This window comes from Epinephelus moara, chromosome 19, assembly GCF_006386435.1.
Source record: "Epinephelus moara isolate mb chromosome 19, YSFRI_EMoa_1.0, whole genome shotgun sequence".
Lineage (NCBI taxonomy): Eukaryota > Metazoa > Chordata > Actinopteri > Perciformes > Serranidae > Epinephelus > Epinephelus moara.
Window position 1 is genome coordinate 9,133,646 of NC_065524.1, and position 24,535 is coordinate 9,158,180.

General features: G+C 41.5%; 1 protein-coding gene across 1 annotated transcript in view; it reads right to left on the reverse strand.

Annotated features, from left to right (window-relative positions):
• Positions 1-24,178, reverse strand: part of fancl (FA complementation group L) — a 43,287-nt gene extending 19,109 nt beyond the window's left edge. Inside the window, exons 1-7 of the mRNA XM_050070960.1 lie at positions 23,850-24,178; positions 23,201-23,259; positions 22,962-23,022; positions 22,386-22,442; positions 21,968-22,065; positions 8,293-8,389; positions 2,857-2,925 (exon numbers count right to left, since the gene is read on the reverse strand). Coding sequence (XP_049926917.1) covers positions 2,857-2,925; positions 8,293-8,389; positions 21,968-22,065; positions 22,386-22,442; positions 22,962-23,022; positions 23,201-23,259; positions 23,850-23,936 — 528 coding nt within the window. The 5' untranslated portion in view covers positions 23,937-24,178. The remainder of the gene's footprint in view (positions 1-2,856; positions 2,926-8,292; positions 8,390-21,967; positions 22,066-22,385; positions 22,443-22,961; positions 23,023-23,200; positions 23,260-23,849) is intronic.
• Between the last annotated feature and the right edge of the window lie 357 nt (positions 24,179-24,535).

The following is a 24,535-nucleotide window of genomic DNA, read 5'->3' on the forward strand; positions in this document are numbered from 1 at the left end:
TGTGTGTGTGTGTGTGTGTGTGTGTGTGTGTGTGTGTGTGTGTGTGTATGCGCATGAGTGAGTTAGTGACACACAGACTCAGAGGCAGTGACAGAGATGAAAAGCAGAGCCAGAGTGAAAGAAGCAAGACGGCAAACAACAATAACGAGGAAGCAAAGAGATACAAAGAGCCCACAGCTGGTTTTACATCAAAACACTTTTAAGCCAATTATAGTGGACTAAATTTGAGGGGCTGAAAGGAAATGTCTTAATACAGCAGGTGGAGAAGTGTTTTGTCACATTATGCAATAGGTAACACAGGATGAGTCAAGTGTATGATTAATCACAGTTTGAGCCTCAAAACGTCACATTACAAAACATTAACTGGGAACATCAACCCGCTCTGTATTTAAGGCTCTGAGGCTAAGCAGAAAGAAATTCACAAAATATCAAATACATTTGACAATCTAATAATGTGACAGACTTGGTATAATATCATCATCTCCTGACAGAACAGCTGAAAATGTGTGGCCTTGAAATGTCTATTAGATGTCGATGTACTATGATGTTTCATGGGATGTCATGAGAACTGATACTTTGGTTCCAAGTTAGTGCTACATTTTTGAAAGAGTGATGGTACTCAGTCTTCTCCAGTACAAAAGGTACCGGGGATGCAATTCTTCAGGAGCCGACAGGGCAGCATATATACCTACAAGTGTTCTAGACTGCTGTAAAAGGCCCAAGGAGGAAGAGGAGGGAACTCGTACCACCACAGAAGTACAAGAACAAGACCAAGCAGCAACCTCTGGGGCTGAAAAATGAAGCCAATGTGGAAGTGCCAAAAGCTGCAGTTCTTTGAATGGCCACTTGAGGCTAACTCCAAAAGTGAGTCAATCCCAATAGAGCCCCATGTTACTTCCCAACTTGACGGCAGAAATAAATATGTTAACAGCGTGGTACAAAAAAACGTATTGGTCTTTATAGCTAATTTTCCCATTCATGACAACTGTATGGGGGGGTGAATTTTCATATAACTCACCCTGCAAATGTCATTAAGGCTTAAAGTTAAGCATATTTTAGGGTACGGCTGCTTTGAGTGACAGGTGAGTGCTGTCTGTTAACAAGTCACTACCACCATTGACTGGTTAGGTAAGGTAACCATGACATGACCCCATATTTACAGAGTTTAGGCGGTAGCTGGCGCTATTTCAGTGTGTTTTCAGTTCATGAAAATTAATTGTACCGTTTTGGCCGCCTTAAAAGTCTTGCTCAGCATTTGGTTGCAGTAAAAGTCTCAGTTTTTCTGGTTTGTACATTTTCTGTTTATGGTTTTAAGCCTGTTTTCCAACAGCAAAATTTAGCATTAGCATTATCACAGTTAACCATAGCTGTAAATGCACTGTGCTAATCAAGCTAGCAGTTAGCGTTAGAGTTATTGTCACCCTCTCATCCATATATGGTCACTTCTGGCTCCAAAAATCCTAGATGGAGACCTCCAAAATGCCAAAGCCGAGGCTTCAAAACTGGAGTCCACAAACCAATGGATGACATCACTAGGTTTGGGTCGGTATGAGAAAAAAAAAAAAAGTTTTTTGTGAAAAAACGCATCAAGTCGGTAATACCGGATTTTCGCCACTTGGGGGCGCAATTGACTCATTTAAAATAAAAAACGACCATAGGACAACAGAGTGACAGTAACACATTGTTTCTTTTATTCCTTACAAATAAATTTGCAGGTTTAGCTTACTCAATCAGTGCAAACAAGGGTTGCCTCCTTCGTCTGGCTCTTCCGTGTTGTAGTTTCCTGTAAAAATGTCCGTGAAAAATCCCCACGATGTGAAAAATACATGCCGAGCAGTCTTTTGTCTGACACTGGTGTGCGGAGCGGAGTCTGCGCGGTCGTAAAATCTGAGCTTTGCGCACACAGGGCTTGCGGACGTCCGCTTTTAGTCCGGGTGGACCTCCGCGGAGTCCGCTCCGCGTATGTTCCAGGCTGTAAAATGACGTATGCGGTCCAGTTGGTCTCAAAAAAAAAAAAACAAAAAAAAAAAACAGTCTAAGACGGAGTACCGAACCGAATTGGTATTACCGAGAACCGACCCAACCCTAGACATCACAGTGGTTATGTTGATTATTTTATACAGTCTATGCTCTGGACTTATTGAAAAGAAAAGCTTTTTTCTTGCGTGGTTTGTTAATTCTATGCAATGGTAGCACCTCACATTAACAATATGCTACAAACGCCAACAGCATGACGAAATGCTGAACATCTATTCTGTGCTGAGCACTGTACATTTGGCGTTTTTTTTGTGGTCACCAAGAACCACTGTTTACCAAGCTGTCCAATCACAGTTGGGGAGGGGCAGAACAAAAAGCCTACGTACCACAAAGACCAGCTGTACAAGTGCTGGAGGAGAAATACGCTGATATACTGTGGGTTAGATAATAACACGTTACCTCATCCACAAAATCTCATGAACCCACATAGGCTAGTACTTTGCATTTGAGGTGGATCATCGGGAATCAATATACAATTTTTGTTTAATTTCAACGTTCTTAATAAAGGAGTGCATGTTTAAATACATGGGATTTATTTATTTATTTTTTTGTTTTCTTTTGTTTTGTTTTGACCATGGTGTCAAATTAAGTATCGAAAACCATGGCATTTCACTGGTATTGGCACCAACTACTAAATTCCCAGTATCATGACATTTCTACCTCACACAAATGCAGTATGTGATGATGACTGAGTCTGCCATTGTTATTTACTGATGTGAATCATACAGTACATAATTCATCTCAAATATTAATCAAAAACTCTATTTAGGGATGGAAAAGTAGTTTTGGTACATGCAGTGTCCTTACACATGTACATACCTGTGGTGTCCAGGTTATGGTCAGAGGGACTGGCAGGTCGGCTGAACATTCAGGAGCCTCTGCAGGGTGCTGTGGGTGTAGAACACAGGACTGTTATGTAGAGCTCATTTAAATATAAAAGCTAAATTATCTGTCATGTCAGCCAACAAAATTATCGCAGGCTACAAATGAGAGGCTGCTTCTGTTTACTTCTGTCTGAAATCAAGGGCCATTATAACAGGTAATTTCACCTCACCTTATTGTTTTGTGCCTGACCTTTATTAACAACTTGACTTTATTTGTTTGTGCTTATTATGTGAACACTGTCTTTTATGTTAGAGTTTACAGTAAACCCTGGCATTACTGCTGGTCATTTTAATACATTGCCAAAACGTCTTTAAGCCCTTAATGAGAAGCTTTGGTCAGTAAACACGAGCCAGATTTCCTCTCCCTGTTCACCTTCAACATCAAGCTACTTTCCGTCCTTTCCCTATACTCTTCCTCCCTCACTCCCCCGCCATCCAAGCCCCTATGTGTCCATGCCAGTGCTGCCTCCTCCCTAGCTGTGCCTGGTGAGGGATGACCTGGCGCTGGATCTGGTGGAAGCAGCTGGAACATAGGGAGGACTCCAAGCTATTTTTTACCCGGTTGCCAGAGGGGTGAGGAGGGCCAGGTGGGCAGGTGGACACAGAGTGGGGTCCCACCACCCTCCCTTGTTCCCAGTGGATGTCATCTGGGCTTAGGTAAGCACCACCTCACCATGGCTAGAATACGCAGCCCCAACTGTGAGATACTTACACTCCTGCCAGCTACTGGAAGCTCTGTTCTGACAGAGATTTTAAGAAAAGAGTTTCAGAGACAGAGAGAAATGTAGCTTTACCTCCACAAATTAAATATGAAATATACTTTCTTGAGGTATTTTTTTCTTACAACTTCTACTTTTACCACAGTTCCTTTCATTTCAAATGTTCTTACACAATCATAACATTTCTAGTTTCCAGTCACAATAGAAAACACGACCATGCAAGATGTTCTGGAAAGTTCATCCTGACTTTTAAGTCAGCCTTACACAGACAGAAAATATCTATCATTAGACCACCTTCAAATAAGTGACATTTTGATTTCATACAACTTTTTTTGTAGCTTTGGTTGTCATTTATGAAAGTGTACTGTCCAATTTAATTGCGGGGATGTGGAAATGTGATGTCACTGAAAATAAGTCAGAAGAAGCAAGAAACCAGAGCAGTGAGACAATGGGACGGGTTTTAAACAAACACCCGAATAATCAATTTCCCTAAACTGTCTGTTGTGATCATCCACCAGTTTAACTATAGATGTATTTAGAGGATGCAGCTGATGGTCATTTTCATTATTAATTAATCTAGCAATTTTACTAAAGAGCCAATTGATAATTTATTCTACGAAATGTCAAAAAATAGCGACCAAAAACAAAAAATGCTAAGCACAAGTTCCCATAGTCAAAAGTTGCATCTTAATGAACAGCGGCTTTTCTTGGTGCTACAACAAAAATATCCAAAAAACCACTTCCACGTCGGATGTCTGTAAAACTGAGGGATGGGAGGGGTCTGTGTGTCCCTTGCCTGTGTGTCCTTGTGTAGTATCAGTCTGTGTCCCCTCTCTAAATTCTGAGAACTTTGCTGTCTGTAAACGCAGCACAGGCGGAACTCTTCTTTTTTCTTCAGCAGCAGTTTGTGGAGTTGCAGTTGTGGGTAACTGATCAGTCGATCCGATCAGAGCTGATCTAATCAGATCAGATCAGATCAAATCAATGGATAAAAGGAGCAGCTGTTTGTGAGTGAAAGCAAACTTTTAGACCCAGCACAACAAACCGTTAAGTTTCACTTTCACTGTGCCTGACTTTCTGCTAGGGTTGTCAGGAGAACCGATACTTCGGCACCAAGTCGATGCCAACATGCAAAAAAATACATTGGTACCTGTCTTTTTTTCGGTACCGTAAGTACCAGATACAACTTTGCCCTCAGCGGGCCTTGTCGATTCCTGTCGGAACTGACGGAGGTAGTATACACGTGTCAGCCTGTGCAGAGGACGAGCGCTGAAGAAGAACGCCTATTCTCCATCGTCTTTGCTAAACAATGGCTTCTACAAGTGCTAGAGCTTAGATCGGGCCCAAAAAATCCAGTCCGACCCCACCCGAGCCCGTGCATGTTCTGTCCGAGCCCGTCCCTTTAACTGTAATTATGAGCTCGAGCCCGGTTTAAACCCGACTTTTTTTTAAGGATACGAATGTAGACATTGAAGGTTGACTCTCATCTTTCTTTGCATGGCAAGCCTTCGTCATGTGCCTCTTAAGTGTCGAGGTCCCTGTCTTTTTGCTGTCATATACCAGCATCGCGCTGCACTTGGTACACTCAACGAAGCTGACACACGTTGTCACCATCGATCACTCACATGTGCGTGGCCAGTGGCTCCGTCAACTACTTATCGTAAGTAGTTGGTTCCATAGCCTAGGTCTATTATGAGGAGCCCAACCCGTCCGAGCCCGAGGACAGTGGCGGGAAATTACGGTCGGGTTGGGTTCGGGCTCAGGCAGAGGATCTAAGCTCTGATAAGTGCTGCTGGAGCCACTCGCAAAACTCGCAAAAACCAGTGTGCAAACGGTGCCTCCGAAGTTTCCAGACCAAAAGAGGAAACACTTCAAACCTGGCTAAACACTTAAAAGATAGACACCCTGACTTGTTTAAAAAAAATTCTAAAAAAATTCTCAATAAGATTTCTGTTTTTTTGATTTTTATTATGGTATCGAATGAGTATCGAGAATCATGGAAATTCACTGGTATTGGTATCGACTGCTGAAATTCTGGTATCGTGACAAGCCTACTTTCTGCTGTTCTGTCTATGCCCAGAGTACGCTTTGCGCTCCGAGAGGTTGGTGGTGAATAACCAAAAGGGCGGCTGATGTTTAAATCAAGGTGGGTCGCCACAAATAAATAAATGTGTTGGAGACCCTGGGCTTGTTTACACTAGGGATGCACCGAATCGGCTGAATATTGCAAAAAAAAACACACACATTCGGTATTCGGTGGAATAAGTGAAAAGCAAGGCCGAATAATAGCGGCGTGTTTTGATGACGCAATCAAACAGCGTGCGGTAACGGACAGAGTAAAATGTCAGCAGTGTGGCGATATTTCAAAGTGTTGGAGAGTGATAGAAGAAAAGCGGTTTGCAAAGAATGTAATACTGAACTATCTAGAGTAGTGTTGCAGGGTATACTGGTACCAACGGTAGACCGCGGTACTAACACACCACCGTACATATGATACCATAATGTTGTAGGGGTACCACTACTGTGGGATAAGTTCAAAGTCCAATCGCAAGAGGGTGAGTGTCCATGCACCGTCCAATAACGGCGCGCACTGGCCACCTGGCACTCAACATGCTGCTGCAGCGGTTTGTTCCGCAGCGCAAGATAACGGCTTACCGGCGACGGAGAAGCCCGGCTCCAGGTCCAAGCGTTTAATTTTATTCGGCTTCGGCCACAAATTTTCATTTCGGTGCATCCCTAGTTTACACCATTTCTGTAAGTCCAACTCAGAAACAGAAAGAGCAAGGGACACTGACTGAACTGCTCACCCTGGTCATTTGACTAGTACAAAAGAAAATGGTGATTGGTGTTAGTTTTTGTGGTGGCAACAAATGTCAGTGGGCTCATAAAGTGTGTCACACTCTCTAATTGAGACCTCTGTTTTAGCCTACTGTTATGTAGTTACATTTTTAAATAAGCAAAAGTACTTTAGTTACCTTGAGTTACCTTTCTCAGTAGGTAACGCTGCAAAGTAAATCTAGCAATCCTTAATTCTTCTCTCTATTCTTCTTTTCTCTGTTTCAACAATGTTCGACTGGAAAAACATTTATGTTATGCAAGCTGAAATTCAACCGTCTTGTTCTGTCAGAAGATGCAGTGACTTAACTTAAGGTTAGTAAGAAAAACTAAAAGTAATACATGTAATTTGTTAAGCTATAAGAACAAGGAATGTACAGTCCACTAACTGCTAGGCTAATTTATGCAATGTAAACGTGCTTAAGCTAATAATGGGCAACTAGCAAAAAACAACTGACATGTCTGTGAACCTTGACAGGTATTATTGAGCCAGATTTTATACTTTCGTTAATATTGTATCGTTGTCCAAAGAATCAATCTATTATTGTACCATGATAAAAGTAGTGATTTACACCCCTACTTCATAGTAATACTCCACTGCTTGTTTGGGCGTTAGTTCAAAGCATCACCTCAGTGACTTTGCAACTAGCCGCAAGTTGTTTTGTTTATGCCGACGTTGCAGTGGCAATAGTACACATAACGACAACGATACACAGAAAAATGGCCACGGCTTCCGTTCTAATCTCATTCTATTTCTATGATCTGACTGATCATGTTTCCTGCCCCCACTTTGTTGTAGAAGTGTTGCTGTGTTTTCAGATCTCTGCAATGACTTTGGTGAGTACAATATTGTCTTAACCGATAGAACTGATGGCCAGAACTGTGAAAACTAGAGCCAAATTGTAATATACTGGAGTTATCCTTTAAAGTTAACATGAGGCAATAATGTCTGACTTTACTGAAATTTTTATTAATACTCTTTTATTAGAGGTGGTTCTTATAATGGAGCCCAAGGACTCATAGGGCTCGCAAGTCTATTAAAGGGAGTTACCAACTACCTGAGGAGCACTTTTATGTCCCAATAATTGAATTCACACAAAATTATCAGATTTGGAGAATGTAGAAGTCTTTTCTAGTACACTGTGACCACTATAGAGTCCAGTCTAAAGGCATCTACAATTCAAAACTAAATCGCCTAAAACCATTATGTGTTCCTGTGAAAAAATATCAAACACATTTTGTCACCTCTTCTTTGACAATTTGGAGATCTGTGGCATGCAAACATTACAAACGCTCTGTATTACACTGTTATTTCCCCAGCCTACATTTATTTTTACCTACAGTAGTAAAGGTTTTGTGTAGTTTTCTCAACAGCAGCGAGCAGAGACAGCGGCTATGCAGATGAGTGTGGGTGTATTGGTTTTCTCTATGCACAGAGGAAGGTTTTCCATCACGCTGAGGTCTATGTGGAGATGTTTTATCTGTGCTACATCTCAGTCACAGCGGGTTATCATGTCTCTCCACACCCTCTCCAGTTTGACCTAGATTTAGGGGCGCAGATGTAAATCACTGATTTGCTATCAGCAAATTGAACATCCCATATGCGTTTGGTGAAGTCGGCCTGTTTGGATTTGGATTGGTTGTAGGTCAACATCAAGCTGTAGAGTATTCCATTTGATGATGAATAATTTTCAGTGTGAAAATTATCCAGTCCTTACAGTAAACTGTGTGTGCGTGTGTGTGTGTGTGTGTGTGTGTGTGTGTGTGTGTGTTTGTGTGTGTGCGCGCGTGCGCGCGCAGTAGAGTGTGTGTCTTACCTTCGACTTGAGTTTAATAGTGAGAGTGTGCTGCCTTCCAGAGGAGTCCTCTGCCTTCAGTCTCAACGTTCGGAACTCTGTGTCTATGAAGAGCAGCCTAGAGATACATACACAGTAAATCAACATCCATTCACAGAGAAGGGTACACAACACTGTAAACTGACAGCAGCCATCATCCATCATTACTCACAGCTGCAGAGAGCAATATTGAGACATCAACTCTGCCTTTAGATTTATCACTCCCAGTACCAACATAGTGACATTACATCAGGCTACAGGTCCTCATTCACGCCCCGAAACAGAGGCGACATAACTACAGGATTTTCTTCTCTAAATTCTAATTTGCATTCTTCTCGAGCAAGTGCCTTTTTAATGCTCTGATGGAGGAATACAACAAATCCAATCATACTGATGCTGGGGGCATTATTTTCATCCTGAGTCACAACAGAACACCATGGATTTTATGCTTTCTAATAAAACTGTACACAAATATACTGTTGTATACACTGTTAACTGCACAGCAGTAACTAATCTGAGGGTTCTTCAGCCAGCACATCACAAGAACTGGAGTGAGTACATCTTTCATGATGCAATACAATAAGCTGCATTTGATAAAATGAATTACAACTATTCAAAACTAACACAAAAAATTAAAAAAATCAAATAAATGAATAATAATTTCTTGTATAACTCACAACTATTGAACAGCTAGTGGTTACCCTACCCTCAGAAAGCTGCTTACCCTAAAATATTTTCAGCATTTTGGGTTTTAAAGTGCCAGTGTGTAGTATTTAGTGCCATCTAGCAGTGCAGATTACAACCAGATGAAACTTCTCCCGTTTGCCAAGCCTGTAGGAGAACTACGTGGCGGATGCAAAAACGTGAATGGCCCTATCTACAGCCAGTGTTTGATTTGACCCTTCTGGGTTACTGTAGAATTAACATGGCAGACTGCTTGGAAAGATGACCTTCTCCGTATGTAGATATAAACAGCACACTTTAGGGTAATGAAGACACAACGATTCTTAGTTTCAGATGATTTTACACCACAGGAAATTGTTATGAATATTCTATTCAATTTCTGCCAATATATTAGTGATGCACGATACTGTATTTTTTGCCAATATCCCATATACTGATATTAAAAACTCATTTGACCAATAGCCAACACCTTCTTTTTTGCACTGTTAATGATCATCAAGTCTCTTTTGTAGTGGTATTATCATCATATTATACATGCATACTCTTATCATGATGGCCTACCAGCAGGTGGAGACATGAAATACAATGATTTTCAATTTAATGTAATATTCATTCATTGTGCAAATTAAGAAAAACTATGCTGGCCGATTCCGATATTTCATTTTAAAGCCAACATCGGCCGATACTGATGATGTGCCGACATTATCGTGCATCCCTACAATATATCCCCCAAAGCCTACACACTGGACCTTTAAACAAAAGTTTTCATATTTCCTGATTGCCAAAATGCTGATAGAGAAACTTAAAGAATACAATTCTAAAGGAAAATGCTGGATTTTGTAGTCATGAAACCACTAAAATTGGCTGTCAGGAGTAACAACCTTGCTTGAGCAGATTTTGCGATTTGTAAAATAAATTAGAAAATCAAATTACAAAATCAAACTTGGAAAAATGTGACAAATTCCAATGAGCATAAACCACATTCCATCAGACCAAATTTACAGCTAGTATCAATGTGCAATGTCTTTGAATATCACTTCAAGATAAGACAAAAACACATGTTAATGCAAGGTGTAAATGCATGCAGAATTCATTATAAGCGTAATGCAATCAAACCTGCCAGACCATATTGTTGTAAACAACGGCGGGTGAATAATGGACTTACATTTGTCAGGTCTAAGGATGTAAACAGTTAACCACCAAGAATATATTTTTGACCTTTTATGCATGTCAGTCTATAGGATCATTTTGGTTTAGTAGTAGAGCTAGCACTGTGCTGTACTACATTAAAAACAAAGCTAATAAAGTATTCATGCTACACTGGCTAGCCTTAGCTGCTCTGTGCTGTAGACTATCTGGGTTGGGTGGGAGCTAGCTACTGTTTATTTGGCGATTACTGCTGTCAACGTTGTGCCAACCCAAGTGGCGGGACGGCGATGCTGCAGAAACATTTTGCCCGACCACTGGTCTCCCCCTACCTGGTGAGTAAGCAGTAATTTTAATCTGTAAAACCCCTTAAGCTTTGTTAACTATCACTGTTAGCTCTGTTAGCACTGTTAGCAGCGTCAGCATGGCTAATGGTGCTAACATATGTTAGTTAACAACGATAAAGGGGTTTTGGAGCTCAAAATGAAGCAGCTTCAGTTCTCATTTAAACTTCCTTTACGTATGAAAATAAATCCCCTAATTTCAAACGTTGCAACAGTCATTGCCCTCATACTTACATGCATCCTTTATGATGGCATAAATACAGCCAGTAGATGGCACAAGAGGGCAGAGTCAAGTTTCACACAACAACAAAAAAGGTGCAGTTATCATATACATCCTGACATGCAGACACAGAATTATTTTCACTATATTACCAATTCGTTCATTTTTAAAATGTCTTCATTGTCTCCTACAGTTGTATCTTACTTTCAGTACTCTACTCTGCCCCTACAATCTCCAGTGGTAATGCTCCATTGCGTTCGTATCTGTAAACTTTAAGAAAACTTATACAAATATGGACGAAATAAATGCAGAGTATGGACAGGAAGCTCAGTCTATCTCCGTATCAAGCGTTGAGCAAAAATGAGCCCTTATGCAATGGGGCAACCTGGGGTACACCAGAGGGTGGCCACTATGTTGTGCCCACATCACAGGTTGGGATGGCATTACTTACATGACTTGTGTAGTCTTTTTAATTACTTATTTTTACAGTCTACTTCAGCAGTTTTATTGCTACTTCTATGACTTTCTTGATTTGCAAATTATCTTTGAAACTGGCAAACACCGTGGGACATTCAAACAAGATCATTGACTAGAAATCTCACCATTGACTACCATACATAGTTTTCAGAAAGAAGGTCCCTTGGTGGTCAACCAGAGGGGGAGGGACTTCACCTCGCTTTCTGTTTCTTGACAAAGGAGTTGAAAGTCGCATGAAAACAGACTCAGTATACAAAGTATTTAGTTGGTGAACTAAAAAGTAGCCTGGTTTTCTGTGACCGTCATGTTACAGAGTATCCTACACTGCAGATGCAGTTTATAAACAGTCTGCCAGCGCTGTCAACATCATTTGCGCATTGATATCCAATCAGAAGTGAAATAAGAAGAACACTTCTTAATATCAGTTGAAAATATTCATGTTTCAGTCATTTTGTCAAGGCTAGGTGATGAGCAGATTTCGAGTTTGCTTAAAGACACTCTGACAGGACACATGACTGAAAAACTGACTGCTGACAGGAACAGACCTCAGCCAGCATCACTCTGCCACTATTTGAGTAAAAACTGTAACACTAACACGACTTTAGCAGTTGCAGGGAGCTGATTAAAGCTCTCGTAAAATGATGTATCTCTCGGTGACCTTAAGATGGGTTCACATTTTCAAGCTTGAGTCAACCTGTAAATCAGCCCCTTTCCTTCCTGAGCTAATTATAACCTATTGAGGCTGAGGACAAAACACTGATCTGCACCAACACTGCTGTCAGATTTACTGCTGCTCCAGCACGCTATGAGGGAGTCAGTTCCTCCCCCTCTCAAGTCCTTCTCCAGTCTACTGAGACCCAAAGACAAAAGACTGATCTGAGACAAAGGATTTGGACAGTCCTTCTCCAGATTTACAGTACATTACGATGGACGCTCTGTGCTGAGGCTGACATGGCTGTATATCTGCGGAGGATTTATGGAGTGTGTTAGAGAGGAGTGATGTGAGCAGTGTGCTCAGGAATGACACACACACTTAGGGAAGTGATGAAATGATGGGAGACTGTTTCCAATGTGCCCGATTCATAAAAGTGTCTGGCTCGCTCTCGCACTTGCAATCAAACGCTGGCGAAGGGCAACGGTGCTCAAGTGTCATATGCACAGTAACATCTACACATACAAGCACACAATATCATGATCACGCCAATTCGACTGTCTCTTTCTTACACGCTGACCTGATACTTCTCTGCTCTCACGCTTACTCAATTTAACCACCCCCATCTCTCTATCTCTAAAATCATCTGCATATTAAGATCTTCCAAACACATTGCCCTATCTTCTCACACACACTCACGCATCAATACTGATATCAGTGTCGCCTATCAGGCCGAAATAATCTAGCTGCAGCTTAGAAGTTCTTAAATCGACAAGACCCAGGTTACTTATATCCGCAGGTACACATTTACAAAGAGTACAGGCCCATAAAATACCCATTACTGCTAACAACAATAAATACACAAATCTGTCAAGCATGACCGGTTAATGGACCTATGCAAGTGAAGGAAGTGACAAGCATCCAAATGAACAAATCAATAAATAAGAAGTTGAATCGTTGAAATAAATTGCCGGCGATTTGCAGAACACATGAATAAAAGAGTGCCAGTTTTCTCAAAAGGAAAAATCTGTTTCTCTTTAATTCTATTTCAGTCGTGACACCTGAGTAAATCACTGCATGTTCCTTTGTGTTACTGCAGTCTGTTAAGTCTAATGGGCAAACACACGGTACAATGATTCTGCAGGTTTTAAAAAGCCAGATATTAGACATTATAACACCTTTTAAAAGCCACCTGGAGTTAAATGTTTTACTACCCACTGTTCTACCTGCAGGAGACTGTGCAGATTGCTGTTACTATGAAAAGTTTCATGAATATGACCATGTATATACTGTATGTATTGAACTGGGTTTTATAGCGCTTTCTCCAATCCAAATCAAGTACAGATCTGCGTCTTGGATCCAAATATTTTTTACTCTATTGTACTGAATTAAGGCCTGGGTCCAAATAGTGTTCTTTTCCTGTTTTTTTTTAGCGTCAGCATCTTTTTTTCGAATTGTTCCCATTCCCAACAAGGAGAGAGCGTGTACAGCCACCGAAAGAAAAGGCATCGCGCCCAGCATCTTCATTCAGAACACTTCAGCTTTTACGTGAGGCCGCTCAAAGCGCTTCTAGTCAAAAACCTCTGAACTTTTCAGAAAGGCACTGGTTCTGTCACTGCCACTCCTTCTGCTACTATCACCTTCTACCACCCCAAGCTGTATGAAACTATCACAACAGAGACAGAAAAGCCCCTTTGTGGGAGCAGATCAGCGGGACACTGAATGTTGCTGCTTAGTGTTTTTGCTTTTATCACTGTACGTGTTGTAAGCGTGTTGTTAACTGTGTAGTCAGCCCTGTGTTTACGCAGAGTTACGTTAGTTGCCCAGCTTACATTAATGTCAAGATATTGTTGTCATAGAAACAAGTCCAAAACAAGAAGTAGTGCATCGAGCACTGAGATCACGTCTCGCGTGATTCTTCTTCTTTGGTGTTTTACGGCAGTTGCTCTCGCAAGATTTGAGTTGTTGCAGGAAGTTACCGCTGGAGTGACCTTACAGTTGGTCAAAATCGGGTAAAAATTCAGCCATGACTACTCCAAACAGAGTAACTCCCCGCATTTGTAAGGTCACTCCAGCTGTAACTTCCTGCAACAACTCAAATCTCGTGAGACCAACTGCCATAAAACACAGAATAAGAATAAGAAGAAGAAGAAGAAGAAGAAGAAGAAGAAGAAGAATCTTGCGAGATGTGAGATTTCAGAGCCAGACTTTCACTCTCTGAGTGAGTGTTTTGACTTGCCACAACAACCATGTCCGAATTTTTACCCGATTTTGACCAATTGGATCTGATGAACCATTTGAATTTGATGACCACCCGTATTTCTTTGAACACGGAGTACACGGATGTACAGGACGCAGAGCTCATTGAAATTGAGGAGCGGACGAGGAGAGAGAGGGAGCAGTGTTACTTCTGTAGCACATATACTAAAATTGCAACAGGCAGAGGAACATGTCTGAATCCAGCTAAAGATAAACACAGACGTTCATTTCTCCTTTCCGTTATGTTGTCGGATAATTATACTAACAATCCGAGCCTATCTGTGTGAAAAAAATGCACTTTTAGTGGACGTATTTTGACGTTGTTTGACGCTGTCCCAGTGCCCTATTATTTAATATAGCGGCACTCACGGGCTGCAGGCAGGTCAGCCCTAGCTTCGTACTGGAGAAATGTCAAATATCCTATCACTCATTTAGACAAAAGTAGATCGGAAAATAGGGCCCAGATTGAAAAAAAAACATTAGTTCCCTCTTAAACGTGCTGCATTACCAAATTATTTACACAGCACATGGCTATATTAGCAATTGCGGTTTCGGGTCGGGCTGTGGATCATGTGTTGAAGGGTCAGGTGGGTTTGCATAACTCATTGGTCATATGTGTAGGTGGTGGGGTGTGGGGGGCATTGCACGTTGCGGTGCTGGTTTGGGAGCATGCAGGACTGAATTGGAACCTTCTGGAGCCCAACCCTATGTTTCAATACTGTAGATTGGACTTTCAACATCTCATTTATTGTGGTCACTTTCAAAAAGAAAGTCTGTTGCAAAAAAATGCAACAATGCACAACAGAGTATACACGTAAAATCTTAAAAGTATGGTATCCAAGTGAGATGTAAGGAAAAAGTACGGCTGACATAACAGCAGATGTCTAAGTTGTAAACAATGGGCAGAATGCAAAAGAAAGAAAATGACTAACAATAAGAGACTAAATATTCAATTGTATTCGGTATAATGAGTATAGGTCAGAGCAGTACTCAGTATCGACCAACTTTAATAAACACCATTGGCAGTGAAAAAGTCTCTTCGGTGTACATTTCCATCTCCTCTCCTCCGAGGTCTCACACCCAGGAAGCAGGGACTAGCTGCCGCCCCTACTTGGCCATGATGGAAACAGCGTGACAGTCAGACGTCCTGCTGGGAAGACTGATGAGAGCATCCCATTTGCAACTCCACAGCCAAGTGAGCTGCTTCCAGACAGCGCACAACACACACAACTGCGCTTGTGTACGTGCATGTCTCTGATTTTTTTTCTTCTTGTGTCGACAAAGTGATTAATGAACGGTGAGATCAACACATATGTACTGTTGTGTGTGTTGCATGAGGAATCCACATGCAAAACGATGGTATACCAAAGGTACGGTAGAGGGAATAGAGGACGACGTAAGTCACATGCACAATGTATGTGCAAATCAAGTGCACAAACAAAACACACACTAATCCTATAAAGCACAGATCCACCTATGTATTAATTAGCCTGGTTTGCAGTCTAACTGCGCTAACCAGGACATTCTCATTACTTACTGGACGTAACTGCATAAATCCAAATACTATCTGTGATTGCACTTACATCCCATGATTATAGGAGTCATTTATTAGCTGGCCTAATAATGTAACAATATATTAAAAAAAAAACATCCATGTTTGCATCTAATCCCTCAGCCCTGAGCCTGGTTGGCCCAACAGAGCCCTGCTGTCAGAGAGCTGCTATAACTGGCCTCAGAAGAGCAGCAACACAGTGTGACAGAGTGATAACACTGTGATAAGAAGAGACTTGGTACGTACACCAAGAGGCTGCGAACATGGAGTGCCAGCTGTGCCCGTAATGAGCCCCGGAGCTTCCAGGGCCACGTTTTGGGGCCACCGAGTGATGGCGGCTGACCTACTTGACCTCATTTTCCATTAATTAACACATGGTATGCCATCTCCAGCCAATTAAGATGACCACACTCTCAAATGCAGGAATGGAGACACACTGGGAGAGAGGAGAGAGAGAGAGAAAGACTCACTTACCTGGCCCAATCAGCAGACAGAATTACAGCTGAAAACCCCTGGTGGCTATTAGCACGGCCCATACCAATTAAGACGCTAAGCGAATCTCGAGTGCTTTGGAGATTGAGGCCCACTGTGTATAATGCCTCCTAACCGTAACACGACACCGAAAATGATGTTGGTCCCATTTCCAGCATATAAAGCATACCTTCACCCCCTCCTCCTATTAAAACCTGAGAGTCTTCAATTAGAGCCATTTGCATTTTGCTAATATCATAATTGTAGCCGTGGTCATTAATAGGAAAGTGGAAAATGAGTGTAGTAGTCAAGGCTTAATCCGAGCTGGGGGAGAATAGAGATCTTCCGACTAGCCACCGCTGCTGCCGCCCCCTCCTCCTCCTTCTTCTCTCCTGACGGGTAGAGACGACAGTATTAGCTGGGCCTGTCACCGCACGTGGGCTCAGAGTTATTAAATGTGACCTGGATTTAACTATAACTCAATAACTAAAAATAAGGAAGTCATTAAGAGCCATTTGTTAATGTGGAACTGTGTTGTTGCAGGCTCTCCAATCAGTTTAGACTGCTGGGGGGGAAAAAAACAAGGAGTGCTCCATATAGCTGTTTAAAGCACCAGAGGTTTTTTAGCCATATATACACCACAGCATGTTAAGTTTACCTCTGGGGAAAATACAAAACAAATAAAAGAAAAACTATATTAATAACGTGCAGTTTCAATAATAACTTTCCTTGCCTTGGCTGGTGAGTTGCTCACAATTGCCTATTTTTGGCCCACAAACTGATGTTTACAGTAGGTCCCCTACGTACTGTAGCTTCTGTAGAGAAAAGGAAATGTTGATAACTAGATCATGAAGAAGCAAACTCCATCAGTGAGCAACTCTGTAGTCAAATTACACTATCCTGGGACCATGTAGGTAAGAATGGGAAGATTATCATGTTGTTCATAAAGCATAATTAATTATTTGCTCTTCACTTGCAGTCAGTTTAAAGGACTAATTTAGTGATGATTGATTCTGTAGCACTGCAGCACTAGAGATGGTTATCGTTAAGACATTATCGATATTACAACTCTTATTAATACTCCTTATCGGTTCAGTACTTTATTGATACTCTTATTGCTTCTTTTTCATTACAAAATAATTGCTTTTAGAAATATATTAACTCAAAAAAGAATAAATTCAGAGCAGGACTAGGAAGATATGCAAGTGTTATTTCTAGAGCAGCAACAGTAATGTTTACAACAGCGAAGTCATTCTATATTATATTCCTGATATCACAATACTGAGTGTTTAGTTTTCATAAGTCATTCATCCTCTCTCTGCTGATTGGATTCACAATCTGCAGGTACTGCTGGTGGAAGGAGGACGGGCTGTTTGTCTCAGCCTGCAGCTGAGTTTGAAAGACTTCGCCCAATTTTAAGATATGTGGCAAACTTAGCTAAACAGTTTGACTAAATACAGACAGCCTGCATTTGAGCTTGTTTGTAACAATTAGCCGAGGTAGTGCGCTGTGCTTGTGTAAAATATGACATTAGTGGCAGTGGATGCGGACAGAGCAGACTGAAATATCACTTTTCTACATATTTACGTCTATGCTTGTTAAACAGGTGTATTACTGTAATAAAGTATTGGCCTTTTACTCGTGACGGTTTGATTGCACTTATTTACAGTAACACCTTCAGGATTTTTCAAGTTATTTTCACTTCCTCTCCACCGTGGCCTCTGTGCTCTGCCGTTCCCTGACTCCACTTAGTGTTGTGTGTTTGTTTGTGTATGCATGTGAAGGAGTTCAGTGCCGACGCACAGAGCAGGTGAGAGGCTGCAGAATAATAAATTACACTAAAACATTAAAAAGTAGCAATAAAGGAACTTATAATGTCAGAGCTTATCAGTGCTACGGTGTTTGATAATTCAGCCTTGGGGCCTGTTGAATACAGGGTTTCCATGCCCGACCCCCTAGTCTGCTAACTGTTAATCAGTTAACTGCTGAGAATTTTTTTCACCTGTTACACATGCCTGTCTGTAGGTTCACTTGCATATAGACACACACTCCGGTAACATTCACCCATTTAGGTGGCCGAGGCTACCATATAAAGTGCTACTCAGTTTTTAACACATTCACACATCGATGGAACAGCCATCAGCAATTTGGGGCAATTTGGGGCTCAGTACCTTGCCCAAGGTTGCTTCAACGTGCGGAGCCACAGCCGCCCTCAGTTTTATCTTCACGGATATCGTTCCAGATATATTTCATATAAGTAACATTATGATGTGAATGACATCGTCGATCTCCATGTTAACTTGTTAACTTATATAGTGTCCAGTATGTCAGATTTTTCTCATCATTCCTGTTCCACGCTTGGTGGTGAGACAGACATGCACCGTCAGCTGGAAAAGCTCCGCTTCAGCAATAAAGTCCACAGTTTCTTTTCAGATAACAACACATTAGACATCACATTTATCTTTCACTTGCCCAAACACAGAGTTTACTTGCCCTGGGCAAGTATTAATGTCAAGGCCTTTTGCCTCTCTTTTTTTCCTTTAAAAATTAAGCGGTCAGTTACCAGTGATCACAATTACATCTCATCTCTAGGGATCCTCTCGATAACCAGATGACACACTTTGTGTACAAATTTGGTGAAACTAAATTAAAAAAAAAAACAAGCCACAAACTTTGTTTCCTGCCAGGCCTGCAATGAGGGCAGGTAAACATTTGCGCTTGCTCTCAGGCCAATTAATGTTCAGCAGTGTATAGAACGTGAAATCTGAGAACCGCTCAGAGTTTTAGCATCCAGGAACCACATAACACTACGATTCAGTTTCTGATTAGTTTCACTTCAATCACTCTCTCATGCTCTCGGTCTCCTTTCTCTCTTTTCCCATCCCTTGCTTTAGCTTTAGAGGGTTGGGGGAGAAAGAGAGAGATCACGTCTGAACCAAACTCTACATACATTATTTATAAACATGCATGTGGACCATTTAGGTAACTAAAGACTGAAACAACTGCAGATTCACAGTAGTAATAGTACTGAACTTTGTCACAATCTAAACATGTCGAGAGACACAGACACAGTTACTGGTGCTTACTGCTAAATAGAATAAAATTAAACTTTCACATAGTCCTATTGTTATTGTGTTTGATGGCCGATATGCAGTGTGGTGGGGAGCCAGCACAGCATGCACTGTTTACACAAGCACACAAATGGACAAGCCAAAGCAAAAGCCATGAAGACTGACAACAATGCAGCCTGCAGGTGACAGAACAATCTCAGCTGGATTAAAGTGATGTAGACTCTAATCCAACTTTCAAACTGTAAGAAACAGGAGATGTAACTGGTGTGGGGTGGTAACAAGCCAATATAACCAACAGCTCAGCATTATCTACAGTTAACTCACAGTTCACAGCACGATGCTTCAGTTGGCAGCAAGAATGGAGAGTTTGTATCACATCACACGTAGCATGTTTATTCACCACAGACTGTATAGGGTAATGGATGTAGCTACCGTGATGTCACACATTGGCGGATTCCCGTTTTGACTCTCAGGAAGTGACCATATTTGAAAGTGAGGGTGGAGCTGTGGATGAGCAAGGGGTGGATCTGACTCGTACTGTGGTTACACCTCACAGACAGCCTGTCACTCAAGTGGCCCGCCCTCAATTATGCGTAGCTTTAAGCCTTAATAACATGTTGACGGGTGAGTTGTATAAAAATTACCCCTCGTAAAGTTGTCATGAACAAAAACAATTCGTTATAGAGACCAAAACAGTTTTTTTGTACCAGGCTGTAAACATGTTTAGGCCCGTTTCCACCGCAGGAACTTCGGGGTAATTTTACGGGGCCGGGGCCGTTGGTGCGTGTCTCCACCACAGGAACCACCCCGGAAGGACAGAGTTCCGGAACTTTTACGGGGGCTTAACAAGTCCCTGCCTCGGAGTAGGTACTCAGAACAGCCCCGAAAGACTCCTGGCTGGGGCTTGGGGATTACTTGGTGCTGATTGGATATACTCAAGGAGGGATGTGACGTCAACAGAAAGCAACAAAATAGCCGGCATTTTTAAAACTCAGCAGACGAGGATTAGCTCGTTCATATAGTTTTCGCCGCCATATAAAAAAAAACTCACTAAATGGCCCGTGAAAAAATATTCTTTCCAGCGGATATCTTAGTTACAACATGATTGAGCTAGCAAAGCAGTTTTGTGTTGCTATGTGTGGTATTTATTCAGTTTTGGGAAATCACGATGTCTAGAAAGCATCAGCTGACAGGGACAGCTAACAGCAGCAGCAAAGCTAACATCAGGACGTCATCTGTTAAAAGCCTCCCGTTGTCGGATACGACATGAAACTACCCCAGTTAGCTCAACGGCTAACGGCGTCCCTACGTCGCCCCGGTCAAAATGGTCGCGCAACGATTACGTCACATCCAGAGGCAGCCCGTAACTTTACAGGAACCTTCCTCGTACTCCGCTCTCTCAGTGGAGACACGGCGGTTGAGGGGGCCGAACGAGAGGACGTTCCTGTAGTAGTTCCTGACCCCCAAATAGTACCAGGAACTTCTTCAGTGGAAACGGGCCTTTTATCTCTGCTGTAAAGTTAGGCATTTTAATATGGGGGTCTGTGGGGACTGACTCACTTTTGGAGCCAGCCTCAAGTGGCCATTAGAGGAACTGCAGTTTTTTTGCATTTCTACGTTGACTTCATTTTTCAACCCCAGACGTTGCAGCTTGGTATCCACTGATTACATATACTAAACTAAATCAGAAAGCGTAGCATGACCATCACATTCATCATGTTTTCCAGATCAGGTAGACATCACTGTCCCAAACTTTGACTTCAGAGCAGTTTGTAAGAGTAGCGAGCAGACAGAGCTGAGTGACAGCCTGTGCTGGAGGAACCCTTTGTCGGACATGTAAAGCAGAGATAAAATGATGAGTCCATTAAACAAATTAGTCGATCTAAAGAAAATTAATCTTCAGTAATTTGTTGACTGATAATCAGTTAATCGTTTGAATCACTTTTCAAGCAAAAATGCCATCAGCGTTTAGATCTGTTCCCAGCCTTGCTTTCCTGTGCAGCTCTGTCTGCCACAGTGTACAATCTCCTGAGAAAATGAAGGCGCAATTTATGGCACAAAAGAAGTGCATCAACCATTGTGCAGCCAAAAGTGGAAGAGGATACTGCTTTCATTTTCTACCAGTAGCTAGCTGTAGCTCTCTCCAGTTACCAAAGAGTATTAATGAAAGTTCTTTGCAGTTACGATCCCCAATGGCAGAAATGGCAGACAGTTCAACATCCGAGGTAACCACTGAAACTGTGCTTGTAGCTAGGCTCTGAAGAAAACGGAAAGCGAACAGGTTGTCTTTGCAACATCGGTGCCAAAATATTACCTCTTGGTAACATCTGGGATTGAAAATTTGTCTGTTTTCACTTTAATGATGTCACATTGAGCTCTGTAAAACTGTGAAGTATCATTTGTTTCACTGTTTCCTGATTTTTACACCAAATGATTTTTTTTGCTTATCCAGAGAATAGTCTGCATTCTGATTGATTAAAACAATAATTTGTTGCACCCCTAATGGTAAGGTACTGGAAGGCTGCTTTAGACGGCTTACCGTTTACAACTGCCAACAAACACACCCCTAAGCCACAAACAATACAGGCTACCTGTCAAAGTCACTTGTAGTACTGGAACGTGGTGGTAACACCCAACTTTTGCGAATTGAAAATTGCAGTCTATTAACTCATGATGTCAGTTTGAATGCGATTAGATCAATCGTTCAGCCCTACTTAGTGGCTTATGCTGCTTTGAAACCTGGTTTCACATACAGTGTTAGTGCTCCCAGGTGTCACTTACTTGCCCCACCCAAGGGTCTCCATCTCACAGATGAGCTGAGAGTAATACTGTGGAGGCGGGATGGAGCGGCATTCAGGACGGCTCTTCAGACCCACTTCCTGTAAACAACAGAGAGAATGCTTCTTATTTTAAGCCCAGATTTCAATGCATATCATATCTCAACTGCACCCTTATCCTTCTACCAAAAGCAAACAACATAAATAAAGCAAAACTAAATGAGGGCCAAATAGTCTCATACCTTTGTTTGTTGACAAGCACATAGGTTGTTACACTTCATTAATCAAACAAAATATACATGTACATGTGTGCCTCACAATCAAGGCTATTGATAGTGCCTGAAGGTTCCCATTTACTTTCTATTCACAAAGCAACAATGTCAGAGTGACCGTGCCAACCACTGTGTCATTCTCCTCCTTACCAAGACGGTCTTCAGCTCCAGAATGAAACTGACAAGATCAGCCGACTGCTGCAGCCTCTGAGAAGTCAAACAAGAGAGAAAAGACATCCTTGAATGGGAGGATAATGAAGTGACAGTGTCTATTTTTTTCCTCTAGCCAGCCATTCAAATCAAACACAGTGTTTGTGATTAATGGGGGCTGCCACCAGCTTTAATAATTAATGATAGCTTAAAGGCTGTGAAAATAATGAACTTTGCAGCCCGGGGTGAAATATCAATCTCATCCAAATAACCCTGAGGGGCAGCATAACAAATAGGGACATTTTCCAGGCGATGTTAATTAAACAGTGAAAAATATTTTTCTCTGCTTCTGAGTGAGGCGAGCCTGATGGGTGACAGGGCGTACAAGTACGACGCCAGGCGTGATGCAGGGAACACAAAGGAGCCAAAATGACATGACAAAAAATATAAAACACAGAGCAATCAACCTGATCTCAATAAGAGGTGGCAGAAATAACACAACAAAAAATATTATGATGCAATTTTCAGCAAAATTCAACAGTGCTGAATTTATTTGGGGCAGTATGTAGAGTTTACCTGCTTCACTATGTGCTCATACCCATGCAACAGGTGTTTTAACTGCCAACAGCAGTGCAGCCTGTAAGAACAAAGTTATAAATATTAAATAAAACACATACAGTGGCTTATACTCCTTAATGTCATTCTTGCTTGAAAGTTGGACTATGGATTTGTAAAAGGAGCATGATCTCTGACAAATACAATGACTCTGGGTATCTTAAGTATCTTTTAAAGAGACGTGAGGTGATCATTTTTACCTGGCCCGTTTAAGTTGGCGATCTGGTGGGAGAAGTATCCTCAATCTGAAGTCTCGTTCCTGTGAGAATCACAGCATGACAGGCACAAAACAATATTACTGACCAGTGGAACTGTTACAAGTGAAAACACCAACCGACTTAATTATTTAATAACCTCTAGAACTGACTCGGAAGAAAAGGAACACGTGGCCTGCAAAACTGCTTTTAGAAATGTAGCAATATTGAGTTCCTATGCTTAACAGCAAAGGTGCGTATTGCTTAAAACATAACATTGCACCACACTTGAATTAACAGTATTAACTCTTCAATTCGGCATGCACCACACATAGAGAGTAATAAATGTTATCTTTAAATATTGCTTTTTAAAGACACTGCAAAGTGGCATAACTTAGCGGGGCGTAGAAACGTAAATGTGTATACAAATCAATTATAAAAGTTAACAAAAACATATTTCCACAGTGTCCGAGTATTTTACATATGCCGAATTAACCAGAAGTTAGTTGACATTTATAGCATGTCTGTAGTTATATTCTACCAAGCATGAAAATGTGTCCATAGCTAGGAAACTTTAAATTGATAAATGGTTGAATGTAGTCTGGAGAAAGTTAGCAAGAGAAAAAAAGAACACCCCATAGACACAGTAACTTACCTGGACTGTGATGAATCCGTCATATACAGTTTTCTCCTTGTTGAGAGGTAAAAGCAGTGGGTTGTCTTTCACCAACGAACTCTCCATCGCATTAATCTTACCGTGAAGTTAGTCAAACTCTGACGTAGCTGTCAAAACAGAAGGACTGCTTCCTTAAGCTAGCGTTAGCAAACTCGGCAAGACAGACACGGGGTACTTTGAAAACTTTTTAAAAACTCGGCAGCCTGAACCAAACATTTGAACTTAGACGCTTCAATTAAGGCTGTTAAATCTCAAGAAGTTGCTCGTTTTTCGCCAGGAAACAGTCAGGACAAAATCCAGGGTGAAACACCCACATCCCGCCATGAAAACAAAACAGGCAACGTCACGCAGCTGCCTTCAATGACTGATAAAAATATCGGAGTTTAGATGTACACACTTGTTGGCTTGACGTGTAACGTTAAATAATTTTACTGTCACATCATATTGTTCTTGTATATTCATTGTTTAACTGTAAGTGGTTGCAGGGTATATTTAATCATTACTTGTAATAAAAAACACTTTTTGCATTCTCTAATTTAGAACCTCTAAAGAATACTTTGTTACTGACATTGAGCATATGAACGTTGCATAACATGGTCAAGCTCCATCATATCTTAGTGAGCTCATAGTGCCATATTATCCCACCAGAACACTGCGCTCTGAGA